The sequence below is a fragment of the Schistocerca serialis genome, chromosome 5 (genome assembly GCF_023864345.2).
Source record: "Schistocerca serialis cubense isolate TAMUIC-IGC-003099 chromosome 5, iqSchSeri2.2, whole genome shotgun sequence".
Classification (NCBI taxonomy): domain Eukaryota; kingdom Metazoa; phylum Arthropoda; class Insecta; order Orthoptera; family Acrididae; genus Schistocerca; species Schistocerca serialis.
In genome coordinates, this window is record NC_064642.1 from 549897074 (window position 1) to 549921218 (window position 24145).

Sequence of the window (24145 nt, forward strand, 5' to 3'; positions counted from 1 at the left end):
CCTCTCTCTTTTTCCTCTCTCTTTTTCCTCTCTCTTTTTCCTCTCTCTTTTTCCTCTCTCTTTTTCCTCTCTCTTTTTCCTCTCTCTTTTTCCTCTCTCTTTTTCCTCTCTCTTTTTCCTCTCTCTTTTTCCTCTCTCTTTTTCCTCTCTCTTTTTCTCTCTCTTTTTTCTCTCTCTTTTTTCTCTCTCTTTTTTCTCTCTCTTTTTCTCTCTCTTTTTCTCTCTCTTTTCTCTCTCTTTTTCTCTCTCTTTTTCTCTCTCTTTTTCTCTCTCTTTTTCTCTCTCTTTTTCTCTCTCTTTTTCTCTCTCTTTTTCTCTCTCTCTCTCTCTCTCTCTCTCTCTGTATGACTTCATTTTATTGCTCGCACCTGAAGAGACAGCTAAAATACTGTGAAACGGGCCATGTTTACAAATAAAGTACTTACAGCTGAAGCGCTTTGATCTTCAAAATGATATATCCAGGCTATGACTGCCCTGACTACAAAGTCTTCTGCATTATAATTAAAGTATTTTATACAATTAAAACGTTCAAAACCCAGAAATATTTTAATGGCCTGTTAGTGTTGTTACCGTAAACCGTATTCACTGTTCTGCGTAAATGCAATGCATACATTAGATGCAATGGAACCATTTCGTGTTTATTTGGGGAGCAAAATAACTGATGATGGTCGAAGTAGAGAGGATATAAAATGTAGACTGGCAATGGGAAGGAAAGAGTTTCTGAAGAAGAGAAATTAAACATCGAGTTTGGATTTAAGTGTCAGAAAGTCGTTTCTGAAAGTATTTGTATGGAGTGTGACCATGTGTGGAAGTGAATCATGGACAGTAAGTAGTTTGGACAAGAAGAGAATAGAATCTTTCGAAATGTGGTGCTACAGAAGAATGCTGAAGATAAGATGGGTAGATCACATAACTAATGAGGAGGTATTGAAAAGAATTGGGGAGAAGAGGAGCTTGTGGCACAACTTTACTAGGAGGAGGTATCAAGGGATCACCAGTTTAGTATTGGAGGGCAGCGTGGAGGGTAAAAATCGTAGAGGGAGACGAAGAGATGAATACACTAAGTAGATTCAGAAGGATGTAGGTTGCAGTGAGTACTGGGAGATGAAGATGCTTGCACAGTATAGTGTAGCATGGAGAGCTGCATCAAACCCGTCTCAGGACTGAAGGCAACAATAACAAGTTTGTGGTCTGGTATGGCAAGTGGAAGCAACCCTGGAGTCCGTCTTGCATGTTGAAAAATATCCAGAACGCTGTGCTGTTTCGCCGTAACAGAATGCTGTGGACTCATTTTCTTGCTGCATTTTGTATATCGTTCGTAATAGCAAAGTGCGTGCAGCAGAAGATACATTTGACAGTAGGGTGTTGTTCACAGTTCTTAAGATATGCATTTTAGAGTTGACGTTTACTGGACATTTTTTGTCTTGTTTTGGTCCATAGTACCATCTGTCAAAATACGGAATGTATACCCCATCTATATACTTCCATCAGCGGTGGAAAGTCACATGGCAGTTTGGCACCAGTTCTACGCTGTACCAAAGCGGCCATTTTGTTCTTTTAAGGGAGTGACTAATATTTTCCTCAGTGAGCATATTTTCTTACGATACTATTTGCAAAACAACAAATGCGCCATGAAAGGGCGCCGACGTTATGCGTCTATTACGGAAGGTTATGAATCCATTGCATGTTGTCCGTATTTCAGATCGGTGGTGGCGGTTAAGTGGTTCGTGGCATGATCGCGTGCTGTGAATTAGGACACGCATGTCTGGTTCCCTACAGCGACCTCCTGCTGGATTTTCTTAGACGGAGATAAAATCTGCCTCAACAACACAACATCTAAAAGTTCTAGCAGGGAATGATAGGGGCGCAGAGCAGTCTTTCGATCATTGTTAAGTGACCTGAATACAGCACATCTGCTCCGTCGAACACGGGCTTATCGTGTCAGTTGTTTCGCTCTCCACCTACTTATAGACAAAGCAGGCAATGTTCCTTGCGATATCATCGGCAGTGCTGAAAGACGCTCCGCCACACACCGTATGGTGGCTTGCGGAATATAGATGCCCTTAAGCAACAAAAATTTGATTTTCAATATTCTGCGTCAGTTTTGAGCGAGAGAGTTTAGAGAGATAATCTAAAGTGAAAATTTTAACACAATGAGACAAGTATTACTGTTAGAAAGTGTGTGTGTCTTAAGGTAGTGTAACTGACGATGTCGACTAAAATTACCTGGATTTCATTCATTCAGAATTTGAGAATGAAAGCACTTAGCGAGTACCAACAAACTTTACGAATAATTTCTAACCGTCACGAAACTTCATTGACAACCCCACAATCTGATGAATGGAAAAAAGTTAATTGCTTACTACATTTTCACTGTTCATGCAGTAAAATTCAGCTCAGATATGTTTTAATGTATCGCATCTTTGCTACCCGCTCTATTGATAATACATTTTACAGACAGTCCACATATCACTGAATGCACCTGCAAAATTGTATCATTGTAAGACTCATAGTTCAGGAGATACGGCATCGTGAACTTCGAGAAGCGTCACACACTACCTTTTGCTAAAACCGGAGCGCAATTACCGGTACTATATTCATCCAGCGTTTCTTAATGAAAACATTTGTCTTCCAACGAACTCCTCAAGTAGTTTCGAAACTTTCTTGCTAACATTAACGTCAGATGTTAACACAATAACTCGTTTAAAACTAACCATAGGTTTGAAGCTGTTTTATACGTGAAAGCTAGATTCTTAATAAGCCACGGCTGCAAAATACTAACACGAATTCTTTACAGACGAATGAAAAAACTGGTAGAAGCCAACCTCGGGGAAGATCAATTTACATTCCGTAGAAATGTTGGAACACGTGAGACAATACTGACCCTACGTCTTATCTTAGAAAATAGATTAAGGAAAGGCAAACATACTTTTCTGGCATTTGTAGATTTAGAAAAAGCTTTTAACGATGTTGACTGAAATACTCTATCAAATTCAGAAGGTGGCAGGGGCAAAATACGAAAAGCGAAAGGCTGTTTCTGATTTGTACATAAATCAGATGGCAGTTTTGAGTCGAGGGGCATTAAAGGTAAGCAGCGGTTGGGAAGGGAATGAGACAGGGTTGTAGCCTCTCCCCGATGCTGTTCAATCTGTATATTGAGCAAGCACTAAAGGAAACAAAAGAAAAATTCCGAGTAGGTATTAAAATCCATGGAGAAGAAGTAAAAACTTTGAGGTTCGCCGATGACATTGTCTACAAATGCTAGAAACGTAGGTTTGACTTTCCTTAATCTTCGTTCTAAGATAAGTCGTAAGGTCAGTATTGCCTCACGTGTTCTAACATTTCTATGGAATCGAAACTGATCTTCCCCGAGGTCGACTTCTACCAGTTTTTCCATTCGTCTGTAAATTATTTGCGTTAGTATTTTGCAGCTGTGACTTATTAAACTGATAGTTCGGTAATTTTCACACCTGTCAACACCTGCTTTCTTTGGGAATGGAATTATTATATTCTTCTTGAAGTCTGAGGTATTTCGCCTGTCTCGTACGTCTTGCTCACCAGATGTACAGTTTTGTCAGGACTGGCTCTCGAGGTATTGAACAGAATTGGGGAGTAGAGGAGTTTGTGGCACAACTTGACCAGAAGAAGGGATCGGTTGGTAGGACATGTTCTGAGGCATGAAGGGATCACAAATTTAGCATTGGAGGGCAGCGTGGAGGGTAAAAATCGTAGAGGGGGAGACCAAGAGATGAATACACTAAGCAGATTCAGAAGGATGTAGGTTGCAGTAGGTACTGGGAGTTGAAGCAGCTTGCACAGGATAGAGTAGCATGGAGAGCTGCATCAAACCAGTCTCTGGACTGAAGACCACAACAACAGATTCTAAAAGAATTTTATTGATTTCTTTGTAATGTCGCTTCTTTGAATCTCTGTTATTTGAAGACTGAAGAAAAGCCTACACGCTACTACGAAAACAATCATAAGTGTTATCACCCTGTACACTATCGAAGCTCCCTTATTCTGTATTTGCAGTCATAACAGTACAAAATGCAAGTCCTGTTGAAAGTCTGTGCCTAAAAAATGGTCGAAATTCAGCAAGAAAAGGAAACGATTATGGTTGTCCTAAAGTTACAGTGTCGAAACAAAATTAAAATACAAAGAGCAAAACGTGTTTGCACGTGTAACCAGCGTTACTGTACTAAAGAATGCTACAGCTAAAAAGTGCAAGTTCTATGCAGTCTCAGCGAAAGCAAGGCACAGCAGGTCGGGAAACTTAGATAAGGAAGGTCATAACGGCGATAAGACGCTCACGAAATAGTGCCAAAACCTCAAGTAATCCGCTATTATAGGCACATTCGATGCGCTACTTGTTGCGGTTGTATTTGAAGTTAAAAAGGAAATTATCACACTTAACAGTGCTGATGTGGCGGAATATTCGAATAAACCACGTGCCACATAAACAGGAAACAAGGAACAATTAATCGATAACATATATTTAGGTGGTTCATGGTGTGGGTTCCTGTAGTCATGTCCTAGTTCATGAACCACGGGCATCGTATGAGTGGCCAAGTAAGTGGTCCCGACAGTCGGGATACCAGTTACTTTGGAATAAGGCTGGGCATCTCGGACATATTCTGATTCGTGGTCACCTTTGTGTTCATACGGCAAAGACTACCAAATCCACCGGTTAGTCCTTCAGCAGTTAGGGGTAAAACCCAGTGGGACTCGGGGCAAGTAAGGCTAGCAACCTGCTTCCCTGGTACTTTAAATATGATGTTGGCAACAATCAGAGCAAAATGCCTCGGACCTTTGGAGGTGACGGAGTCCCACCTCTAACTGACAAACCAGGGACTCCTAAGATACGACTTGGCAAACAAATGGTAATGAGATGGGGAGCTATTAATATCAATGGGGGCTACTCTTGGAAGAAGGTAGAGCTGGCAGAGGCTGCAAGTAAGATGGGGCTGGACGTTTTAGCTGTTAGTGACATTCGGGTAAGGGGTGAGAAAGAAGAAGAAGTGGGAGAATACAAGGTCTACCTATCAGGAGTCAAAGCAGGAATAGCACAATGGGGTGTAGGGCTTTACATCAGGAAAGAAATGGAACCCAGCGTAGTTGCAATAAGGTATGTAAACGAACGACTGATGTGGATAGATTTGACAGTGTCTAGCAAGAAAATTAGGATTGTGTCAGTATATTCGCATTGTGAAGGGACTGATCAAGATAAGATGGATAGTTTGTATGAGGCACTCAGTGATGTAGTTGTTAGAGTAAAGGACAAGGACAGTGTTCTGCTCATGGGTGATTTTAATGCCAGGATTGGAAATCGAACAGAAGGGTATGAAAAGGTTATGGAAAATTTGGAGAGGATATGGAGGCCAACAGGAACGGGAAACAACTCTTGGATTTCTGTGCCAGTATGGGCTTAGTAATCACAAACTCCTTTTTTAAACATAAGAACATTCACCAGTATACTTGGGAAGGCAGGGGAACCAGATCTGTCATTGACTATATAATAACAGATCAGGAATTCAGGAAGGCGTGTATTCAGGGGATTCTTTGATGACACGGATCATTATTTAATCTGCAGTGAAATTGGGATTGCGAGGCCGAAAGTGCAGGAGGTCAGGTCCATATGTAGGAGGATAAGAGTGGAGAAGCTTCAGGATAAGGAAATCAGGCACAAGTACATAACAGCGATCTCAGAAAGGTACCAGTTAGTTGAATGTAGTCAATTACAGTCATTGGACAAGGTACAGGGACACAGTACTAGAAGTGGCTAAAGAATGTCTTGGAACAGTAGTGTGTAAAAGTAGGAGGAAGCAAACAGCTTGGTGGAATGATACAGTCAAGGCAGCCTGTAAAAGGAAAAAGAAGGCGTATCAAAAATGGCTACATACCAGAACCCAGGTAGACACAGAAAGTTATGTTGAAGAAAGAAACAAAGCCAAACAGATAATTGCAGCATCCAAGAAGAAATCGTGGGAAGACTTTGGAAACAGGTTGGAGACTATGGGTCAAGCTGCTGGAAAACCATTCTCGAGTGTAATTAGCAGTCTTCGAAAGGGAGGTGAGAAGGAAATGACAAGTATTTTGGACAGGTCAGGAAAACTGCTGGTGAATCCTGTGGATGCCTTTGGCAGATGGAGGGAATATTTTGAAGAGTTGCTCAATGTAGGTGAAAATACGATCAGTAATGTTTCAGATTTCGAGGTAGAATGGGATAGGAATGATAATGGAAATAGGATCACGTTTGAGGAAGTGGAGAAAATGGTCAATAGATTGCAGTGCAATAAAGCAGCTGGGGTGGATGAAATTAAGTCGGAACTCATCAAGTACAGTGGAATGTCAGATCTTAAATGGCTACACAGGATAACTGAAATGGCCTGGGAGTCGGGTCAGGTTCCATCAGACTGGACAAAAGCAGTAATCACACCAATCTTTAAACATGGAAACAGAAAAGATTGTAACAGCTACAGAGGTATCTCTTTAATCAGCGTTGTGAGTAAAATCTTCTCAGGTATTGTTGAAAGGAAAGTGCGAGTATTAGTTGAGGAGCAATTGGATGAAAATCAGTGTGGGTTTAGGCCTCTTAGAGGTTGTCAGGACCAGATCTTTAGCTTACGACAAATAATGGAGAAGTGTTATGAGTGGAACAGGGAATTGTATCTATGCTTTATAGATCTAGAAAAGGCATATGACCCTGTTCCTAGGAGGAAGTTATTGTCTGTTCTACGAGATTATGGAATAGGAGGCAAACTTTTGCAAGCAATTAAAGGTCTTTACATGGATAGTCAGGCAGCAGTTAGTTGACGGTAAATTGAGTTCGTGGTTCAGAGTAGTTTCAGGGGTAAGACAAGGCTGCAACCTGTCTCCACTGTTGTTCATATTATTTATGGATCATATGTTGAAAACAATAGACTGGCTGGGTGAGATTAAGATATGTGAACACAAAATAAGCAGTGTTGCATATGCGGATGACTTAGTTGTGATGGCAGATTCGTTTGAAAGTTTGCAGAGTAATATTTCAGAGCTAGATCAGAAATGTAAGGACTATGGTATGAAGATTAGCATCTCCAAAACGAAAGTAATGTCAGTGGGAAAGAAATATAAACGGATTGAGTGCCAAATAGGAGGAACAAAGTGAGAACAGGTGGACGGTTTCAAGTACTTAGGATGCATATTCTCACAGGATGGCAACATAGTGAAAGAACTGGAAGCGAGGTGTAGCAAGGCTAATGCAGTGAGCGCTCAGCTACGATCTACTCTCTTCTGCAAGAAGGAAGTCAGTACCAAGACTAAGTTATCTGTGCACCATTCAATCTTTCGACCAACTTTGTTGTATGGGAGCGAAAGCTGGGTGGATTCAGGTTACCTTATCAATAAGGTTGAGGTTACGGATATGAAAGTAGCTAGGATGATTGCAGGTACTAGTAGATGGGAACAATGGCAGGAGGGTGTCCACAATGAGGAAATCAAAGAAAAACTGGGAATTAACTCTGTAGATGTAGCAGTCAGGGCGAACAGGCTTAGATGGTGGGGTCATGTTACACTCATGGGAGAAGCAAGGTTACCCAAGAGACTCATGGGTTCAGCAGTAGAGGGTAGGAGGAGTCGGGGCAGACCAAGGAGAAGGTACCTGGATTCGGTTAAGAATGATTTTGAAGTAATAGGTTTAACATCACCAATGTTAGCACTGAATAGGAGATCATGGAGGAATTTTATAAGGGGGGCTATGCTCCAGACTGAACGCTGAAAGGCATAATCAGTCTTAGATGATGATGATGATGATGATGATGATGATGATGATGATATATTTAGAATTCCGATTCGAGAATTACTGTCGCGCTGCCCCAAGGAAACGTATGGGATGTGTGTGATTTCGGGTCACAGATTATTCATAGACAGATTCATTGAAACTACTATAGCTGCAATATATCGAATTATTCTAGATTTGGTTGGAATGTGTTATATGTGGTTATTTCACGTATCCATCGTGCTTTCTCAAAATCTTCCCAGTAGCATTCCACTCACCAACCCCATTATGGTTTTCAAATGCCAGACATTTAACCTTCGTGATAGGCCCCATAAATATAAAATTCTTTCAGTTATGGGTATTATTTTACAGTGCACAAGATAAAACTGCTCAGAATAGTTCATTTTCTTAAAATCTGCCAGTGACAACATTTCGTAGTTAACTAAGGAAACGAGACGACTAGTTCAGTGTCTCGTCCATATCGAAGTCATTAGTGATGGTACTCTAGTTGCTTTGGACCGTGACTGGAAAAAAATACACTTAAATTATAGTTGTTCTAGGAGGAGGGACCGTTCAACATTGTCATGAACTGATGTAGACTTGCCCAACTAATGCCCCATAATTTGGGCTCTGCTCCTCTCGAATACAGAGTTCAGAGATAAGGCGATGGCCAAGGCATTTGAAATGACGATTGGGAGCGGTGGTCCATCCATTCATATTTACGTCTTTCGTGGTTTTTCCAGATGTGTAAAGGCAAATGTCGGGATGTTTGAGTCGAAAAGGAAACATGGTTTTCCTTCCTCAATCTTGTCAAATCAGAGTTTGTCTTCCATATTTAATGATTTCTAATCTTCCGCTTTCATAATCACCAACACCAGCAGTTAATGGAACTCGTAGTTCAAGCAGCTGGTAATGGTATGAAGTTTCACGTGAACGATATCAAATAACTCTCATTGAACAGTATTTAATAGTATTTTATGAAGCTACAATTAGCTGAAGTAAACCTTCTACACTTCCCGGTTGAGATTGAAACACGATTGATCAAAACTGTTGATCAGAACTGCATAACAGGCTGTAAAAACATGTCATAGACCCCAGTTCAGTGCTGCTTTCCACTTACGAGACACTGAGTATGGGAATATTTAGCCTGTGATTGAAAAGGTAAATAGCTTGGAGGCTCAGTGGGTAACGGATTACAAAACCACAGGCCTAAAGCTCAGTCCTCAGTCGGTCCTGAGATCCTTTTGTCACCTGCAACTTCTTTCACAACTTTCAATGACTTATATATGAGAAAAACGTCACATCAATTCAACCACGTTGAACTGCAGGTCTCCCTCCAACTGGCTGGATTAGCACTTCAGCGATCCGATGAAGGCAAGGGTACACCATCCACAGTAAGACAACGTCTAGTAAGGCATTGTGGTATTCACCAACCAACCCCAAAACTGATGGGTCTTTACCTGTTCAGCCTATCAATGACAGGACTGTCAAAGTGGGTAAACACAGAGAAAGCATTTGCCATTCGGCTGGACACATTCTGACAGCCATGTGGTTTGGCGTTGTCTTTCAGAATATCGCACCACCAGTGTATTATGCACGGGTTTTACGACAGCCAGTTAAGTACTACCGGTTCGTCAGAACTCTAGGGCAGCTTGTTGCAATGTCAGCTAGCTCTGACGGTATAATATGAACTACTAACATTACATCAGTCAGCTTGCAGTTCATGCATGTCTCGCATTGAGGTCTGGTAGCAAGCATCCTTCACAAAACCCCAAAGAAAAAATCTTCTGGGGGGGCTATGTCTGGAGACCTTGGGACCATTTCTGGACGTTCTCACGTAGCTGGATTGGCGAAGTCTTTCTAACGATAGATGTCTAGTAGGAGGGCCCAACCTGCTCCAGCATGATGTGAGGTTGTAGTTTCTCGATTTGTGGAAATGCAAACCCTTCAAGCATGTCCACATAAACAGTCGAGTCTACTGATGCCTCTGCAAAGAAAAATGGTCCTATCACGAGCTTATGAAGCAGATCACACCATAGGTTTATCTTTGCTATGTCGCGCGCAATTGATAGTGGGAGTCCTCAGATTCCCAAATCCTAACATTGTGTCGGATTACCTTACCGTACACAGTGAACGCAACCTTCATTTGTGAACATCGCCATTCTCAGATAATCCGGGTCATGTCGATGGGACCATTTGCAAATGCTTTGCGGTTTGATCTGCAGTCAGGTTCAGTTTCTTGTGGAGCATCCTGTGCACCGTGGCGGTGGTAGCTGCAATTGACGAGACGCTAGACGGATGGATCCGGTTGGGCTCGGGAGAATCCTGTTGCGCCCGTTCCACATCTGTATCACTCGTGCTCGGACGCCCAGAACTCTTCCTCTTCCTCTTCTTGACGTTTCCGATTTCCTAGACCCCTGTCCCCTGAACTTCGCTCTCAGATTTGATCTGTATTAGCCATTCCACAGATCGTGCCATTTGCTGGTGAGGGCTGCCATCTTCGTCGATAACTACCCTAAAATAAGGGGAAAAAACTAGATGTGGGTGACCATTTCAACCCTTCTATTAACATTTCTGAATTATAAGTGATCGAAGTCGTAAAGATCATTTTGTAACATTTTATTTCCCGAGCAAATAAAACCTGTTTTGAAATGTTTGCATGACACTTCTATTCTTTGTTATCGGCAGTGTGGAGAATCTTATTGATAACATCCATTATGGATTTTGCTTTGGTGATTAATAAATTGTATGATCATAGCAAGTTTCTTAATTCTGTTGCTGTATTTATCCTTTCTGTAAAAAGGATGGTCATTCATACCCTCTATCTTCAACCTTCGGGGGCCATACCGCACAGAAAACAGCTTAATTTTATGAAACTGTGTTTGATTACGGCACGTTAGCCTTAACATGTAGCATAGACGACGTGAGCCACGCGGCGACCGTTAATCGTGGTAGTCCTGCCAGTACGCATGTGCTGTTGCCCGCAGCGCGGCCGGCCACTCACAGCCCGCCTCCGGCTAGCGGCGGTGGGGGAAGGTGGCAGTGGCGTGATGCCCGACCTTGCGCCTGTGCGGCGCTGCCGCGTGTATTTATAATCCGCCGGCGCAGCTGGCGCCAGCGCAGGCGGCGTACGCACACTCACATTAGGCGCGGAGACACCATGACTGTTCCCCGGTGCATTGGTTTCCCTCCCCCTTTCAGTGCTGCCTACTGAATTAAGGTGTTATCTTTAGAGGCGTCTCTAGTATGTCAACAATATTGTGCAACATTTCGTATTGTACAATACTATCGCCAGCCTAGGGGCAGCTTTACGTCGGCCTCGATTTCGTCTGCAGTCACGCAATACTTAATACATTTTACAGTAGTGACCGTAACTTCGAGCCAAGTGATCTGCAGTAGTTGTTATAGTACTGTATGTTCAGATTTATTAGGGTTTCCGTCTCGGGTGCACTCGGATACCGGTGTTTGTTTTACGCATCCTTGTAACGTGTTATTAGTCTACTTTTAGCTACGTAATCTCTCTAGGATCGTTTCATAGTGGGACCAAAGAATGTTAGTAGTTTCTCTAACGAAAGACTATTGTTAAGAGATTCGAAAGATAGCAATACCGGTAGTTCTTGATGTCTATCAATTAAGATATTCCACCCGTTAAGTTACTCTCTCGGTACGGGACAAATTAGAGGTTCCTTTCTTTGAATAAACTTAACAAAAGTGTTTGCTGAACCATCTCCAAGAACAGAAAACAGATTAAGTGGAGAAACGCAAACAAATAAAATTAAACACGAAAGGAAGATTTATAAACACCCGAAATAGTAAACGATGAACTTTAGCGCAGGATAAGATAATAACGGCATTTTCCTATTAAAAAAATTTGCAACTAAACAAGAGTGCTTTCCGTCGATTGTCCAACCATTTTTTATTTGCTAGTCTTTACGTTTGGCATGATATGGCTTTGGTCATCTTGACTGTACTTTGACATTAGTACGTTGCAAAGGTAACTTTAATTTCCTGGAACTGCATAAAATATCTTAATGTGAAATTGCCTGCATTTCATCGGATCAGCTACAGTACAAAACACTCCGTAACACGTATTTTAATAGTACATTTCAGGAGATCTCTCAAATCATTAAAACTGTGCGTTCGTTCATACTAATTCACATAAAATCACTTCCCGATATAAACTCAACGAGTGCTATTATAACGTTGTATTTGGTACTGCTTGTAGACTGAACTGATATTGTCCCGGCACTGAACATGTAATATTCTAAGTTGTTGCATGAATCCTACACTCGGAAGTTTTTTTCTGAGTGCGTGAGAATATCATCAGTCACATAATTTTGTGTAGACGTGAGGGGGAAAATACCCATGACCAAAAAGATATCTTTGTTCTTGACAAGGTACATAAACCAAACACATTGCATATGTTTATAGAGTGTAGAACGGAAGCAGAAATAGTTTTGCAAAGAAGATGATTAGTCGCTGTGTTTCCCTTGGTATCAATCACGCGCTGTAGTGTTTAATTCAGTCGTGAATTGATTTCGCTTATGCTGCAGTAAATGCAGCACGCCCTTTGCGGTCTGCGGTTGGCGCAGTTGGCCACAGCATTGCTGCCTGCCTGCCTGCGTTGCGGTTGGGAGCACTGCGACGTACGATGCGTCTCAGCTGCTGCGTCACGCGCGAATTACAAAAGATGGGCGTCATGGAGTTTTGGGCCGGCAGTCAGATAACCAAGATGGCTTAGAAACCACAGTGCTTTTCTAGACATACTGTCATTCTAATTTGTATGGTTCTGCCCGACTCCGACGGGGGAACTAGTTCATTCAGTTCACATATAGTATCTACGCTCACTGTAGGTGATAATCGGCAGAAGTCTTCGGGAGAACGTGCCAGACTCTGCGATTTGCCAACTTTTCCGAAAAGGAATGGGGTTGCAGTAGCAATTTCATTACTAATACATGTGTGTGGGCTAACGCGGTCAGTCAGTTAACATAACGGATTTCCTAAGCACTGAGCCGCGTCATGTTGTAAAATAACTACGGTATCATTGTGTGAATAAAACCGAAATGTTGACTTTTTACCGTTCAGTGACAGTTATGTTAAATTATGACACCGTTCCATACACAGAAAACTTCTGTCAAGTTTAGTGCTGTCCCTGTTGAATGTTTCCTGTTTTTCGTATGTTCTCTCTCCGTGCATGACAGTTCGAAAGTGGTGTAATAAAGAGCAAGGCACAATTCTCAGTTCTTGCATTAGATTTCTAACTAGCGTAAGAGGGGTGCGGGGTGTGGCTCTTAATTATTTTGCTCTGCCCCCTTACGTTTGCATGGGCAGTGACAGTATGGAGAAAAAAATACTGAAATGAAGGCAATTTCTGATATACAAACAGTTATGCAGGATGAAACTTTCGCATTTACAGAACACTGAAATTAACATTTTGTGAAGGAAAATTTTAGGGGTGACTTAGGAGTAACAGTAGAATGCTTGGATTAGAAGTGAGGAAGAATGTAGGCAACGAGTAATGAAAGTTTTTTAAAAGACAGAGGTGCTTCTTCATTCTTCTGTTAATATGGCGAGTTTTTGACGCCCGCACAGTTTACACATGCATCAGACAATAAAGATCTTTAAAACGCATCTAAGACCCTGCAGGGAACTTCCTCCTTTTAAGTATGTATACGCTGCAGTAATAGTATTATGTTACTGATATGTAATAATTTATTCGTTACTCACAGATGTAGATTTCTAGATAAACTGCGCGGTTGGTTGAGAGGTCGAGCCTTTTTTTGTCCTCGAATTACTCCTGGCACACAAGAAAAACTATTCCAAATTTCAAGCTGCAGTGAGATTTAAATTCCTAATTAAATGGTCACATTAACACCATTAATTGAGTGCTTAAGGTGAGATCTTACCTCTTTCTAGCTCTTTGCACGCCTAGTAAATACGTACGTTGATTAAACCAAATTTAAAGTTACTAACCACAGAGTTCAGTGCTCTTAAACATATTGTATAATTTGTTCAGTGCTGTAGTTCTGATACTTCACTAACTGCAAGAGCACTATCCCGGTTCACGTGTGGTTGATTTATTAAAAAACTAACGTATTTACATGTCACCAAGGAGGTCATTTAAGATGCTACCCCTTCCACATCTGATTCTCCCTATGCTGGACTACAGATATCTGAAATTGATCAATGTCCACCATCACAAAATCCTTGAAAATTTACAAGCCACACTCCCTTCCCCCCTCCTTCCCCTTGCCTTAAAATATTCTTTCTTGGTCATGAAATTTCAATTTGCAAACAGCTTCAAAATACCCTTGTCAAAAATCAGCACCACAAAGGCCTTGGCAGCCTAACTGAAATTTGATTATGTCAGTGATATCTTATACCAATCGCAGTTGCCCCATAATCTATACAATATGCTTGTCAAATACTGTGATGTTCCAAAAAGACCACTCCAGCTCATGGTTCCTAACCCTGCAGTTGTTCCTACTGTAAAATCTATTTTAGGCATCCAGCCATATCAAATACTCTGTTCAAATCTGATGGAAAATTATGTGCATTAAAGGCATGGCCAAAACTGAAAGTACCTAAGTCATTTTACCAGCTGATATTTATTCACTGCACAGTTTGAGTCTTTGGGATGAGCACTACCAAACAGGCACTGCACACAAATGAAATGTATTTTTGAGACTCAGTATGCTATGCAGCATGACTAAAGGGTGAGCCTGTTACACACCACATAGGCTATTTGGATCCTCCTCCTAAGAGTTTCCCTGAATACAGATAGGGGAACACACTAGTAAACACATTCTCTCATCCTGCCACCTTCATGGGCATAATCTACATTAGTCTGTTTCCTCTTCCTTCTCCTTCCTCTGTTGCTGTTGGTTAGAATATTTTCTTTCCTGGTATGTGCCCCTTTCATACTTTCGTTATTTAATCGTCATTAGTTTACATCCACTGCTAAATAAATGTCTCGTCCAGACTTCTCTAGGCATTGTGGTTCCAGCTGTATTCGTCCATGATCCTTAACATTTTTTGTTGTCAACAACCCAATTGCTCTGGTCTTAATTCATATTTTGGCATTTCATGACATATTCCCATGATCCATTTGCCTGGCTATTCACTGCCACTTCATTTTTGTTGCAGTCTTAATTACATCTTCAACTTCAGTTTGACCCCTCATCCATCTAAATTTTCTTCCATGTTTTAGAAAAACCAACATGCCTCTCTCGGCAGAGTAACCCTCGGTTTCATGTTCATTGTCCATGTCTTACTGCCATTAAGTTAAATCTGATAATACATATTGATAGTGAACACTGTTTCTTTCTTTCGCTGCCTGTGAAGTTATCAACTGACCCAGATAGAAAAAACTTTTTAAAATTATTCTATTATTTCACTGGTATTTAGATTCAAAGAACAAACATATTGTTCAGAAAGTTTAAACACCATCATTTTTCAGTAAATGAAATTACTCTGAACCCTTTAAACAAGAAATAAATGAACAGTGAAGTTCAGGAATTGGCTACTGGTAAATATTTTTGCTTAAAGTATACAGGTTTGAAACATTTACAGAATACCTTTCATGATAGCTTCATATTTAAACGTCTATCTTTTTCACTTTGCAGGATGGAGATTTCATGACTGTTGACCGTAGCACAGACTGGATTTGGGACTGGAGCAGTCGGCCTGACCAAGTACCCCCAAAGTAAGTAATTTATGTATTCAGTATATTCTCATTCTCTCTCTCTCTCTCTCTCTCTCTCTCTCTCTCTCTCACACACACACACACACACACACACACACACACACACACACAGTGTGTTTCAAAAACACTTTTACAATCTTTGAGGACAAGTGCCCTGCACCAAAACAAGGAAAAACCATACATATAAACACATGTCCCAAAATCCTTAGTTTTAGTCTAAGGAAAATCCAGGATGGAATGTAATGATATTATGAAACGGATAGTTGCTACTGACCATATAGTGCTTCAGCTGCCAGATACTGCAATCGCACGCGCGCGTGTGTGTGTGTGTGTGTGTGTGTGTGTGTGTGTGTGTGTGTGTGTGTGTGTGTGTGTGTGCAGCAACTATTCTTTTCACAATATTGCTGCAATCCTTAGTTTTAGTTACTATTAAAAATTTACTGAACACAAATGCATTCTTTGAATCGTGGATTGCTACATCCTTCCAAATACTCAGATGGAGTTGAATGGTAAATCAATGGGTTGAAGTCGGGGGAATTTGCAGGCCAAGGTACTGGTTTTCCTCTACCTATCCATGTTTCTCGGTAGATACCAGCCACTGCATCTCGAATGCTGAGACTGAAGTCTTCTGGAGTTCTACCATGCACAAACCACATGATTCTTCTTACTTGTAGGTCACACTTTCAAATACGTCTTGGAGGTTGTTCTGAATAAAGTCCTTGTACGCAGCTCCTGTAAAACATGCTGGGAGAACCTATGGCCATACCAGTCAGTCGCCTAGAATTCCTGTCGCACATTAATCTTAAAGTGATCCTGATGTTTAACATGTACTGTAGCAAGAGGATTGTGATCAGCCCTTGTGTGTTGGTTGTGGACAATTGCTATTCTGTCTCTTCAAAATGTTGCCTCATCTGTAAACAAAACTAAAGAGACAAACAATGGACTGACACCAAAGTTCTCATGTGTTGGGTGATATAAATACAAAAGAGTTGCTTATGCTGAACTTGGAGGTGGGCTCTTCCTTGTCAGGCATATGAGCAACACTTGGTCTTCCTTGATACATGCCGGCCGAAGTGGCCGTGTGGTTCTAGGCGCTGCAGTCTGGAGCCGAGCGACCGCTACGGTCACAGGTTCGAATCCTGCCTCGGGTATGGCCTTAGGTTAGTTAGGTTTAATTAGTTCTAAGTTCTAGGCGACTGATGACCTCGGAAGTTAAGTCGCATAGTGCTCAGAGCCATTTGAACCTTGATACATAGTCCGGGGTGCTACAGATCCTGTCTCAGTAGCACAGTTATATAAAGCACCAAAGCTTGGATGATATGGCTGCCTTCTGTCTGGAAACACCATCTGACACAGCTGTGCAGCCTTGTGTCCACTATCATTTGTGCAACTGTTCATAAAAATGTGTGTCTGCTCATGAAATGAATATCTTACCAGTCTGAATGCACTTTGTTAACCCACTCATGTACCGTGCTACATGTACACAGCGGACATGTTGAAGACAAAGGTAAACAAGTCTCCATGGCAACACAACACCATCTACGATAAGAGTCAGTGGATGCACAGATAAGTCACTGAAGATCCACTTCAATTAATAACTTGACAATAAAGGATTTTTGGAAGTATGTTCATAACAAGTTTTTTTTGTTGTAGTCTAAGGAACCTGTCCCTACGTTTCTAGAAATTAGAAGTGTTTTACATGAGAGAGAGAGAGAGGGGGGGGGGGGCTGTCATGATGTGTAAAACAGTCTCTGTGACTCTGTTAATAATAAATAGTGGAGGATATTCAAAATTTCAAATCCTCTGCCTGTGAACAGGTGTGCGTGTGCGTGCAACATGTAAACTTCAGATGTAGTCATCAGTTTTTGATGGAAATAAAGTTGCGTCAAAATTTTCATTGATGAGTATGTTTGGGACTGATTAACTTAATCACTGGATCTGACAAGAAGAATGTATGTCAGTAGCTTTAGTGTAAGTGAATTACAAACAAACAAAATAAAAATAATCTGTTACTTAAAAATGTGAATGGTGAATCATCTCCCCTATAATTATAATTACACACAAATATTTTTATAGTGCATTGCTCCGTAAACCAGTTACTTAAAACAATCAGTATCTAATCAACTGGGAGGCATTCAAAAATTTAATCTTACGGAGACAACTTGTGTATTAAATGAGATAAGTAACCTGGGCTCTTTCTTTTATACACATACTTGACAAACTAGTATAATATTATAGTCCAGATCTTGTCAGAGTTGAAGCTAAAAATGATAAAACTGCTTGTGTTCTAGGGACTGGAAATTTAAACATCCGAAGAGAAAAACTTACAGCATTCGCCATGCTAAGGTTGGCAAGAACAGCTTGTTTTCAAAAGAAGTTCTTTACACCCTCTTCCTTACAAACTTCATCTCACTCCTGCTGGGAACAGGTGTTGGGTAAGTACAGCTCTAATGTTATGAAGAGTATTAAACTGAGATGATAAAAGGGCCACAACAGCAGCTGTGGCGGCTTTTATCAGAGTGAAAGTAATTTAGAACTTATAAGTAACCTCCAATGACTGCTTCTACCTATTAATGTCTAACTTCACTCTTTCCACATCCCTGTTAAGGTTTATGGAAACTGATAGAATGAATAAAAAGTAATCCATCAGAAACACAACCTGTGTAACTTTGATTTGTTGTTCTTGTTTAAAGTAGAGTGCCTACTAAAAGTAAAGCTTTGTTTCATGGTTAATTACAGATATAAAGTGTCTTTTTCCAAAATGTTTGTTAAAAATTTGACTTTAATGTTTTAGTGTCTGGCTGAGTCGAAGAGGGATGTTTCTCCCGCGAATTAATTTTGAATGATGGTGCACTACGATGGCGTGTTGCTGCAGCCTGTACCAACAATGGGACCGTAAACTGTCGAGAAGACTGATGGAAATGAGGCATGCAGTTGACATTCTATTTGTGTTGTACGTCTTGTACATCCTCTGCATTCTGTATGTTGTAATTATCAGGCATTACATGCAAGTAGGCTTTATACACAAATCTTTGTGACTAGGTTTTCTTCTCACCACCCATTTTATAAAAGGAGTAGAGATTTGTATAAGTGACACTTAGGCAGGCTATGTTGTTAGAAAGTATCATAAATGTATGTTAAATAGTGTCAGTGTTCTCTGTACTTGTATACATTCATTAAAGTATGCAGCAAATTAAGCAAAACAAAAAAAAAAAAAAAACAAAAAAAAATCTTGGGAAAGGTGACATAAGCAGGAGTCTTTCAGGTTCATTTAAGTATTAATTACACTAACAACACTTTCTCGCCTGAACAAAAGTAGCATCAAGTGAATGGTTTCACCGTATAATTTTCTTACCAAGTTTTTAATGATTGTTAAAGAATATGTGAACAATATTATGAAATAAATTCGATTTTTGTTTATGAATGTGAATTCTTATCACTGTCAACTTAAGTATCAGTAGCAATGTTACCTGAACAATTGTTGCAACCTTAACAATAAGACATGTTTCTCCAGACTCCATTTTATTATCTGTTAATGTACTAATATATTTTACGCACATTATATAATCTATATATGTTACAAATATTAGCATTTTAATATATGTGAGAGTTCTGTGATAAAGTAATTTGCAATCATTTCAGCATTTTTGTCCAGGCATCATGCTCATTTCCTTATTTCTCAAATGTTTGTACAGTTTGCATACAGACATTGATCCTACTTATTATTAACTTGTCTTTCTCAGAAAAGGGATCTTGTCAATTAAGTCTCAGTAATGTAAACACTGCTAAGCGAATATTACATTATCTTGGAATGTATGACAATCTGAGGAATGTAATAATACATCTTGTATAATGTTAAAAACTGTTTCAGAGACATGTTAATGGATGCTGAAAAATAAATAAATAAGTTTTAATAAGTGAATATTGCATCTTCCATTTGATAATTTGTGCAAGTGGTATAGAAATGCATCCCTTCTTATAGCTTTGAATTGGTCAGCATAGTGTTGATCCATATTTATTCATGAAGTTTTGTACAAACTGTATCTGAATTGACCTGCAAGTTTAATATCACATAACTCTTTTCAATTTCATATGCAAATACTACCTTAGATATAAGGACACACATGTATGTATGTGACAGATTTATAAATTGGCCATCAAAGTATACTGTGTGTGTGTGTGTGTGTGTGTGTGTGTGTGTGTGTGTGTGTGTGTGTGTGTGTGGGGGGGGGGGGGGGGATTATATGTGGAAAAATGATTGATTTAGCAAATGACATCTATAGATCAAACTTTCCATCCATGTTCTTTAAGAATGCATATGGTATTCAATTTAAATATAGTACCACATCCAACTAAAAAATAAAGAAGTCCAACCTTTATTAAAATGCTGATGGCACAATTGTAGAACTCTTTCTGAAGAGTTTCTTTAAATTATTGCTGAAGTTTTTTCATTTGAGACAGCACATTGTCAGTATCACTAGAGGAAAAAGGTGTCCAGTTTATCTGCGAGTAGCCCTCACACTGTACAATAGCTGAATCATATAGCGTGTGTCCTCAAACTTTTTATGCTGTGGTGCACCAGTAATTGAATACTGAACTTATTTGTACAATAACAGTTCAGTCGAGTGAGTTATGACAAAGTTCTACTTTAATTTGCTCTTGCACAGTTTATTCTGTTGGAATTTTCAGTAGAAGACTCATAAGTTGCTACAACTGAAAGCATCTGTTTAGAAGTTACATGCAAATTGATGTATAAAATGATCCAAAGGTGTTAAGATCTAATTAGAACCTGACACACTTAGATATTGACAACCACAATCTATCTATATACTGTAATGCTAATAAATGAACCATGGAAGAAAGCTTTTTAAATTCACAAGTAAAAATCCTGTGTTTTGGGTAACTTCTGTTTGACGTGGATTTCTTAAGTGTGTGTGTTTTTTCTTTTATGACTGTGTTGCTCTTAATGTAATAGTTTACAGATGAATAAAAATATGAATTAATATTTTATTTGGTTTGTACGTATTCCTGTGATGAAAATAATTTATAGTTATCAATGCAAGCCTTAAATGCCCTAACCTTCAGGAAGACATGCCAAATTTGTTGAATTCTCTTTAATGGCTGCCAAAATAAAGAAACTGGCTCACAATGATGTAGGAACCCAATAAAAATCATGCAATTTGTTATTTAAAACCCACAAACTCAAGACAGAACCTTATACAGCTGAATTCTACATAAAAATTTATAGCTCCCAAAACTTAAAGGGTGTTGATACCTTAACAGCATTTCCAAGTATTTGGAAAACATAAATAAATAGCTAAGCAAATGATAAAATATGTTAACTGGTATGAAGATTTGTTATAATACGCTTCAAAGCAAACCAACTCAAACTGTCACTGACAAGCAACCCATTATGTCTGCTAAGGAATCAACATCTTGAATATGCTCACAGACTGACATTAACAAAAGTGCAATCAGTCACACGAATTAATTGGTAATGGGCAGAACATCGCCACACAGAATGAAGCCAAACTAAACTTATTTACCAACACCTGCAGGAGCTTGTCATCCTTAAAATTATTTGCACTGGGGAAATTTGTTTCACTAATGTTTCCATTTGTCTTCTGACTTTACTCTGGTGGAATTTCTTGTCTTAGTATTTTATATTCTTTTTGCACCAGTAGCTTTCAGCTCTTCTGGAACATATTTTCTAGGAAGGGGATGGCCCATATGCAAGGTGCCTTCAACGTCCAAAACCAAAACTATGATATTCATTACTAGGCTCAGATTTTTAGGTGCTAATAATCAGAATTGTTTATTTTGTATGGCTTAAGAATACTTGAAGTATGTGACAAAGTAAAATATTCAATTATAATTCAGTTTATTTAAGTGAATATGAATAATATGCAGTACTACCAAATGCTGTGTGTGCTATGCCTCCCTCATTGCTGAAGACCTGCAATCAGTGGCAGCTCAGGCAAAATTTTACCAACGTGCTACAATGTGGTGGCCTCCAGCCTTGTGACTTACAAGAATATTTATCATAACAGAATTGAGTATATTAATTTTATGTATAATTTTATAATTGAATCGCATACAAACACAACAAAAAGACTGTCACAAATAAGCTTTCAGCCAACAAGGCCTTTGTCAAAACTATGCACACACAGTCTGTTACATTCCATCCTGGATTTTCCATTGTTAAATTTTATAATTACTACTTTAACATTGCAAGTAATAAAATAAAATAACTCCGTGACAGTGGGAATTAAACCTGGGTCCACGAACTGCCAATCTCTGTGCATGTGCGTGTTCGGTATTGTTCATTGTATTTGGTCTGGGTGGATGTCACAAGACATCTGGTTAAGTTGATTGGTGAGTCCTTTACTCAGTTTTTTTATTGCAGAGAACAAGCAGCCCTCTGACCGAACACACTGAGCTACCGTGCCAGCAACCACTTGGCCACGACGCAGTTATGACAACAGCTCCATAAAAATCCCTTATGCTGTACACTTGCAAAATATGATACATGCAGTTTTAAAGAAAACTACTGTCTTGTTGCTGTGAGCAACATAGCACCCATAGTGCTGGATGGTTGACGTCACATGTCAGCACGCGCAGTACGGAAACAAAGCTACAGCCCTTGCCAATAGATTGTAGCATACCTGACCATCATTTCAGCACTCTATACTGGTTTCTAGTTATCGCAAAGAGAGAGCACTACAAAACAGGTTTTCGTCACTTTTATATGTACACTAGCACACGTTTGACAAGAGATGGCGAAATTTCAGTGTGGTTTTTGGCTTGCATTCGAAGAGAAATGGCATAAGTTTAGTGAGATACTTAGTGTGCTGTAGCACGTGACTGGTCGCCACTCATTACAATACACAATGGGACCCGTCCTCTAGTTGCCCATTGCAGATGAGTGAAGTTTATCCCAAAATAGTGTCTTATGCTGGAAAAATGAACATTCCATGACACCAGATGTTCGACTGGCACATTTGTAGCAGAGCACATTGCTCACATTCACATTAATATTATCTTCTTGATAGTCATCTAACACATTAGAAATTTTGCACATAGTTTGAAACCTACTTTTGTTTTCAAACATGTCTGAATTTAATTTGTAATGTTTATGCTGTAAATCCACTAAGACTGAACAAAATTAGAGCGAGCATGTGCACATTACAATACACTGTTCCAGTTTCTTCACATGGTCAGTGTAAATCACGAGCAACATGTGTAAAATGGATCATTTTAGCTAACAAGACCTATCACTGCCTTCGTAAATGCTGCAGCGTCTGTTGTTAACACTAAAACATTGTCAAACTTCACACCACCTGGCCACAAAATTTGTATTACTTCATTAAATAATCTTCCAACTGTTACACATGGTTCACAGTGGTTATTTCTTGGCTTTGTAGCAGACAATTTTTCTTGAAATCGCATAGTCATATATGAATACCCCAACAATAATATTCCTAACATTCCTGCCAGTAGAGTCAAATTGTTGGTAACAATTTGGAAGACTGTTGAGGAAAAAAAAACTATGACTCTTTGAATGTCAAGATTTGAATATTTGAAGAAAAGCTTCCTTAACACTGGATTATTTTTTTAGAAAGAGGTAGGTTGGCTGACACAAATGCCCTACATAAATCTTTACAATAAACTGAAAACGTGTCAGGGCCTGCAGAAAAGCCTGGAACTGCATCACTAATTAGAGGTTGTTTTTTACTAAGGCACAAAACTGCAGTGATATGTTTCTTGCCCTCCAAGTGTTGTATGACTTGGGATCGCCGTATATGTATTGCTTTCGCACGTCTTAGGCAGAACAGGACACAATTATCTGAACCAAAATTATCCTTAAATTCGGCAACATACTACTGGATACAATAACTTGTTGGTTTTACATGAGGGACTGTAGTGTAGCCTTGGAGTTCACAGCACCAGAAATTAACCACTTGTGAGTGAACTGGGGGAAAGGTGAGACATGGTGCAATACAGCTATTGACAAGGAATCCCTGCTCCTATGATGAGTGTGGCTGATAAGATGATAAAAACACAGCTGGAAGTGGATGCAGAAATAGAATAACATACACTCTGCATTTAGGGCAATGGATATTTATGTTAAGATTAAGAAGTTCAGGTTTTTCTATGTTTAAGTAACACAGAACAGAAATGAAATAAACTGAGATCCAGTACATTGATAAAAAATGCAAATATTATCTGCTAATATAGAAAAACAGAAATTCATTTAATCAATCAAAAATGTTTAAAATATGTATTTGCAGTAAATATTTATTTATCTAAAAATCCAAGCACTAGGCATTACTGCTTAACTCTTCAGTGATGTCATTTGTTATCTGACTTGTATAGTCTTCTATTGAATTTCTTTCCCTCTTATAGCCAACCATTGCCTAATGATCCCTTGGAAAATCTTGGCAACCTCTAGTTCTTTAAATTTGTCCCAAACAGAACTGCCCTTTGTCAAAGCTGCTTATCTCAACGGAAAGGAATACTGCAGACAAATGGGTAGCTTTACAAGATGAAATGGTGAGAGCAGCAGAGGATCAAATAGGTAATAAACAAGGCCTAGTAGGAATCCTTGGATAACAGAACATAGATTGAATTTAATTGATGAAAGGAGAAAATATATAAAATGAAGCGCGCAAAAGGGAATATAA

General features: G+C 39.5%; 1 protein-coding gene across 2 annotated transcripts in view; it reads left to right on the forward strand.

The window, feature by feature from the left end:
- Positions 1-20471, forward strand: part of LOC126480712 (BCL2/adenovirus E1B 19 kDa protein-interacting protein 3) — a 296896-nt gene extending 276425 nt beyond the window's left edge. For both annotated transcript variants that reach the window (XM_050103966.1, XM_050103965.1), the window contains 3 exons: positions 15382-15461; positions 17753-17896; positions 18256-20471. In XM_050103966.1, the coding sequence (XP_049959923.1) occupies positions 15382-15461; positions 17753-17896; positions 18256-18307 (276 nt within the window). In that variant the 3' untranslated portion in view covers positions 18308-20471. The remainder of the gene's footprint in view (positions 1-15381; positions 15462-17752; positions 17897-18255) is intronic.
- Positions 20472-24145: the final 3674 nt, after the last annotated feature.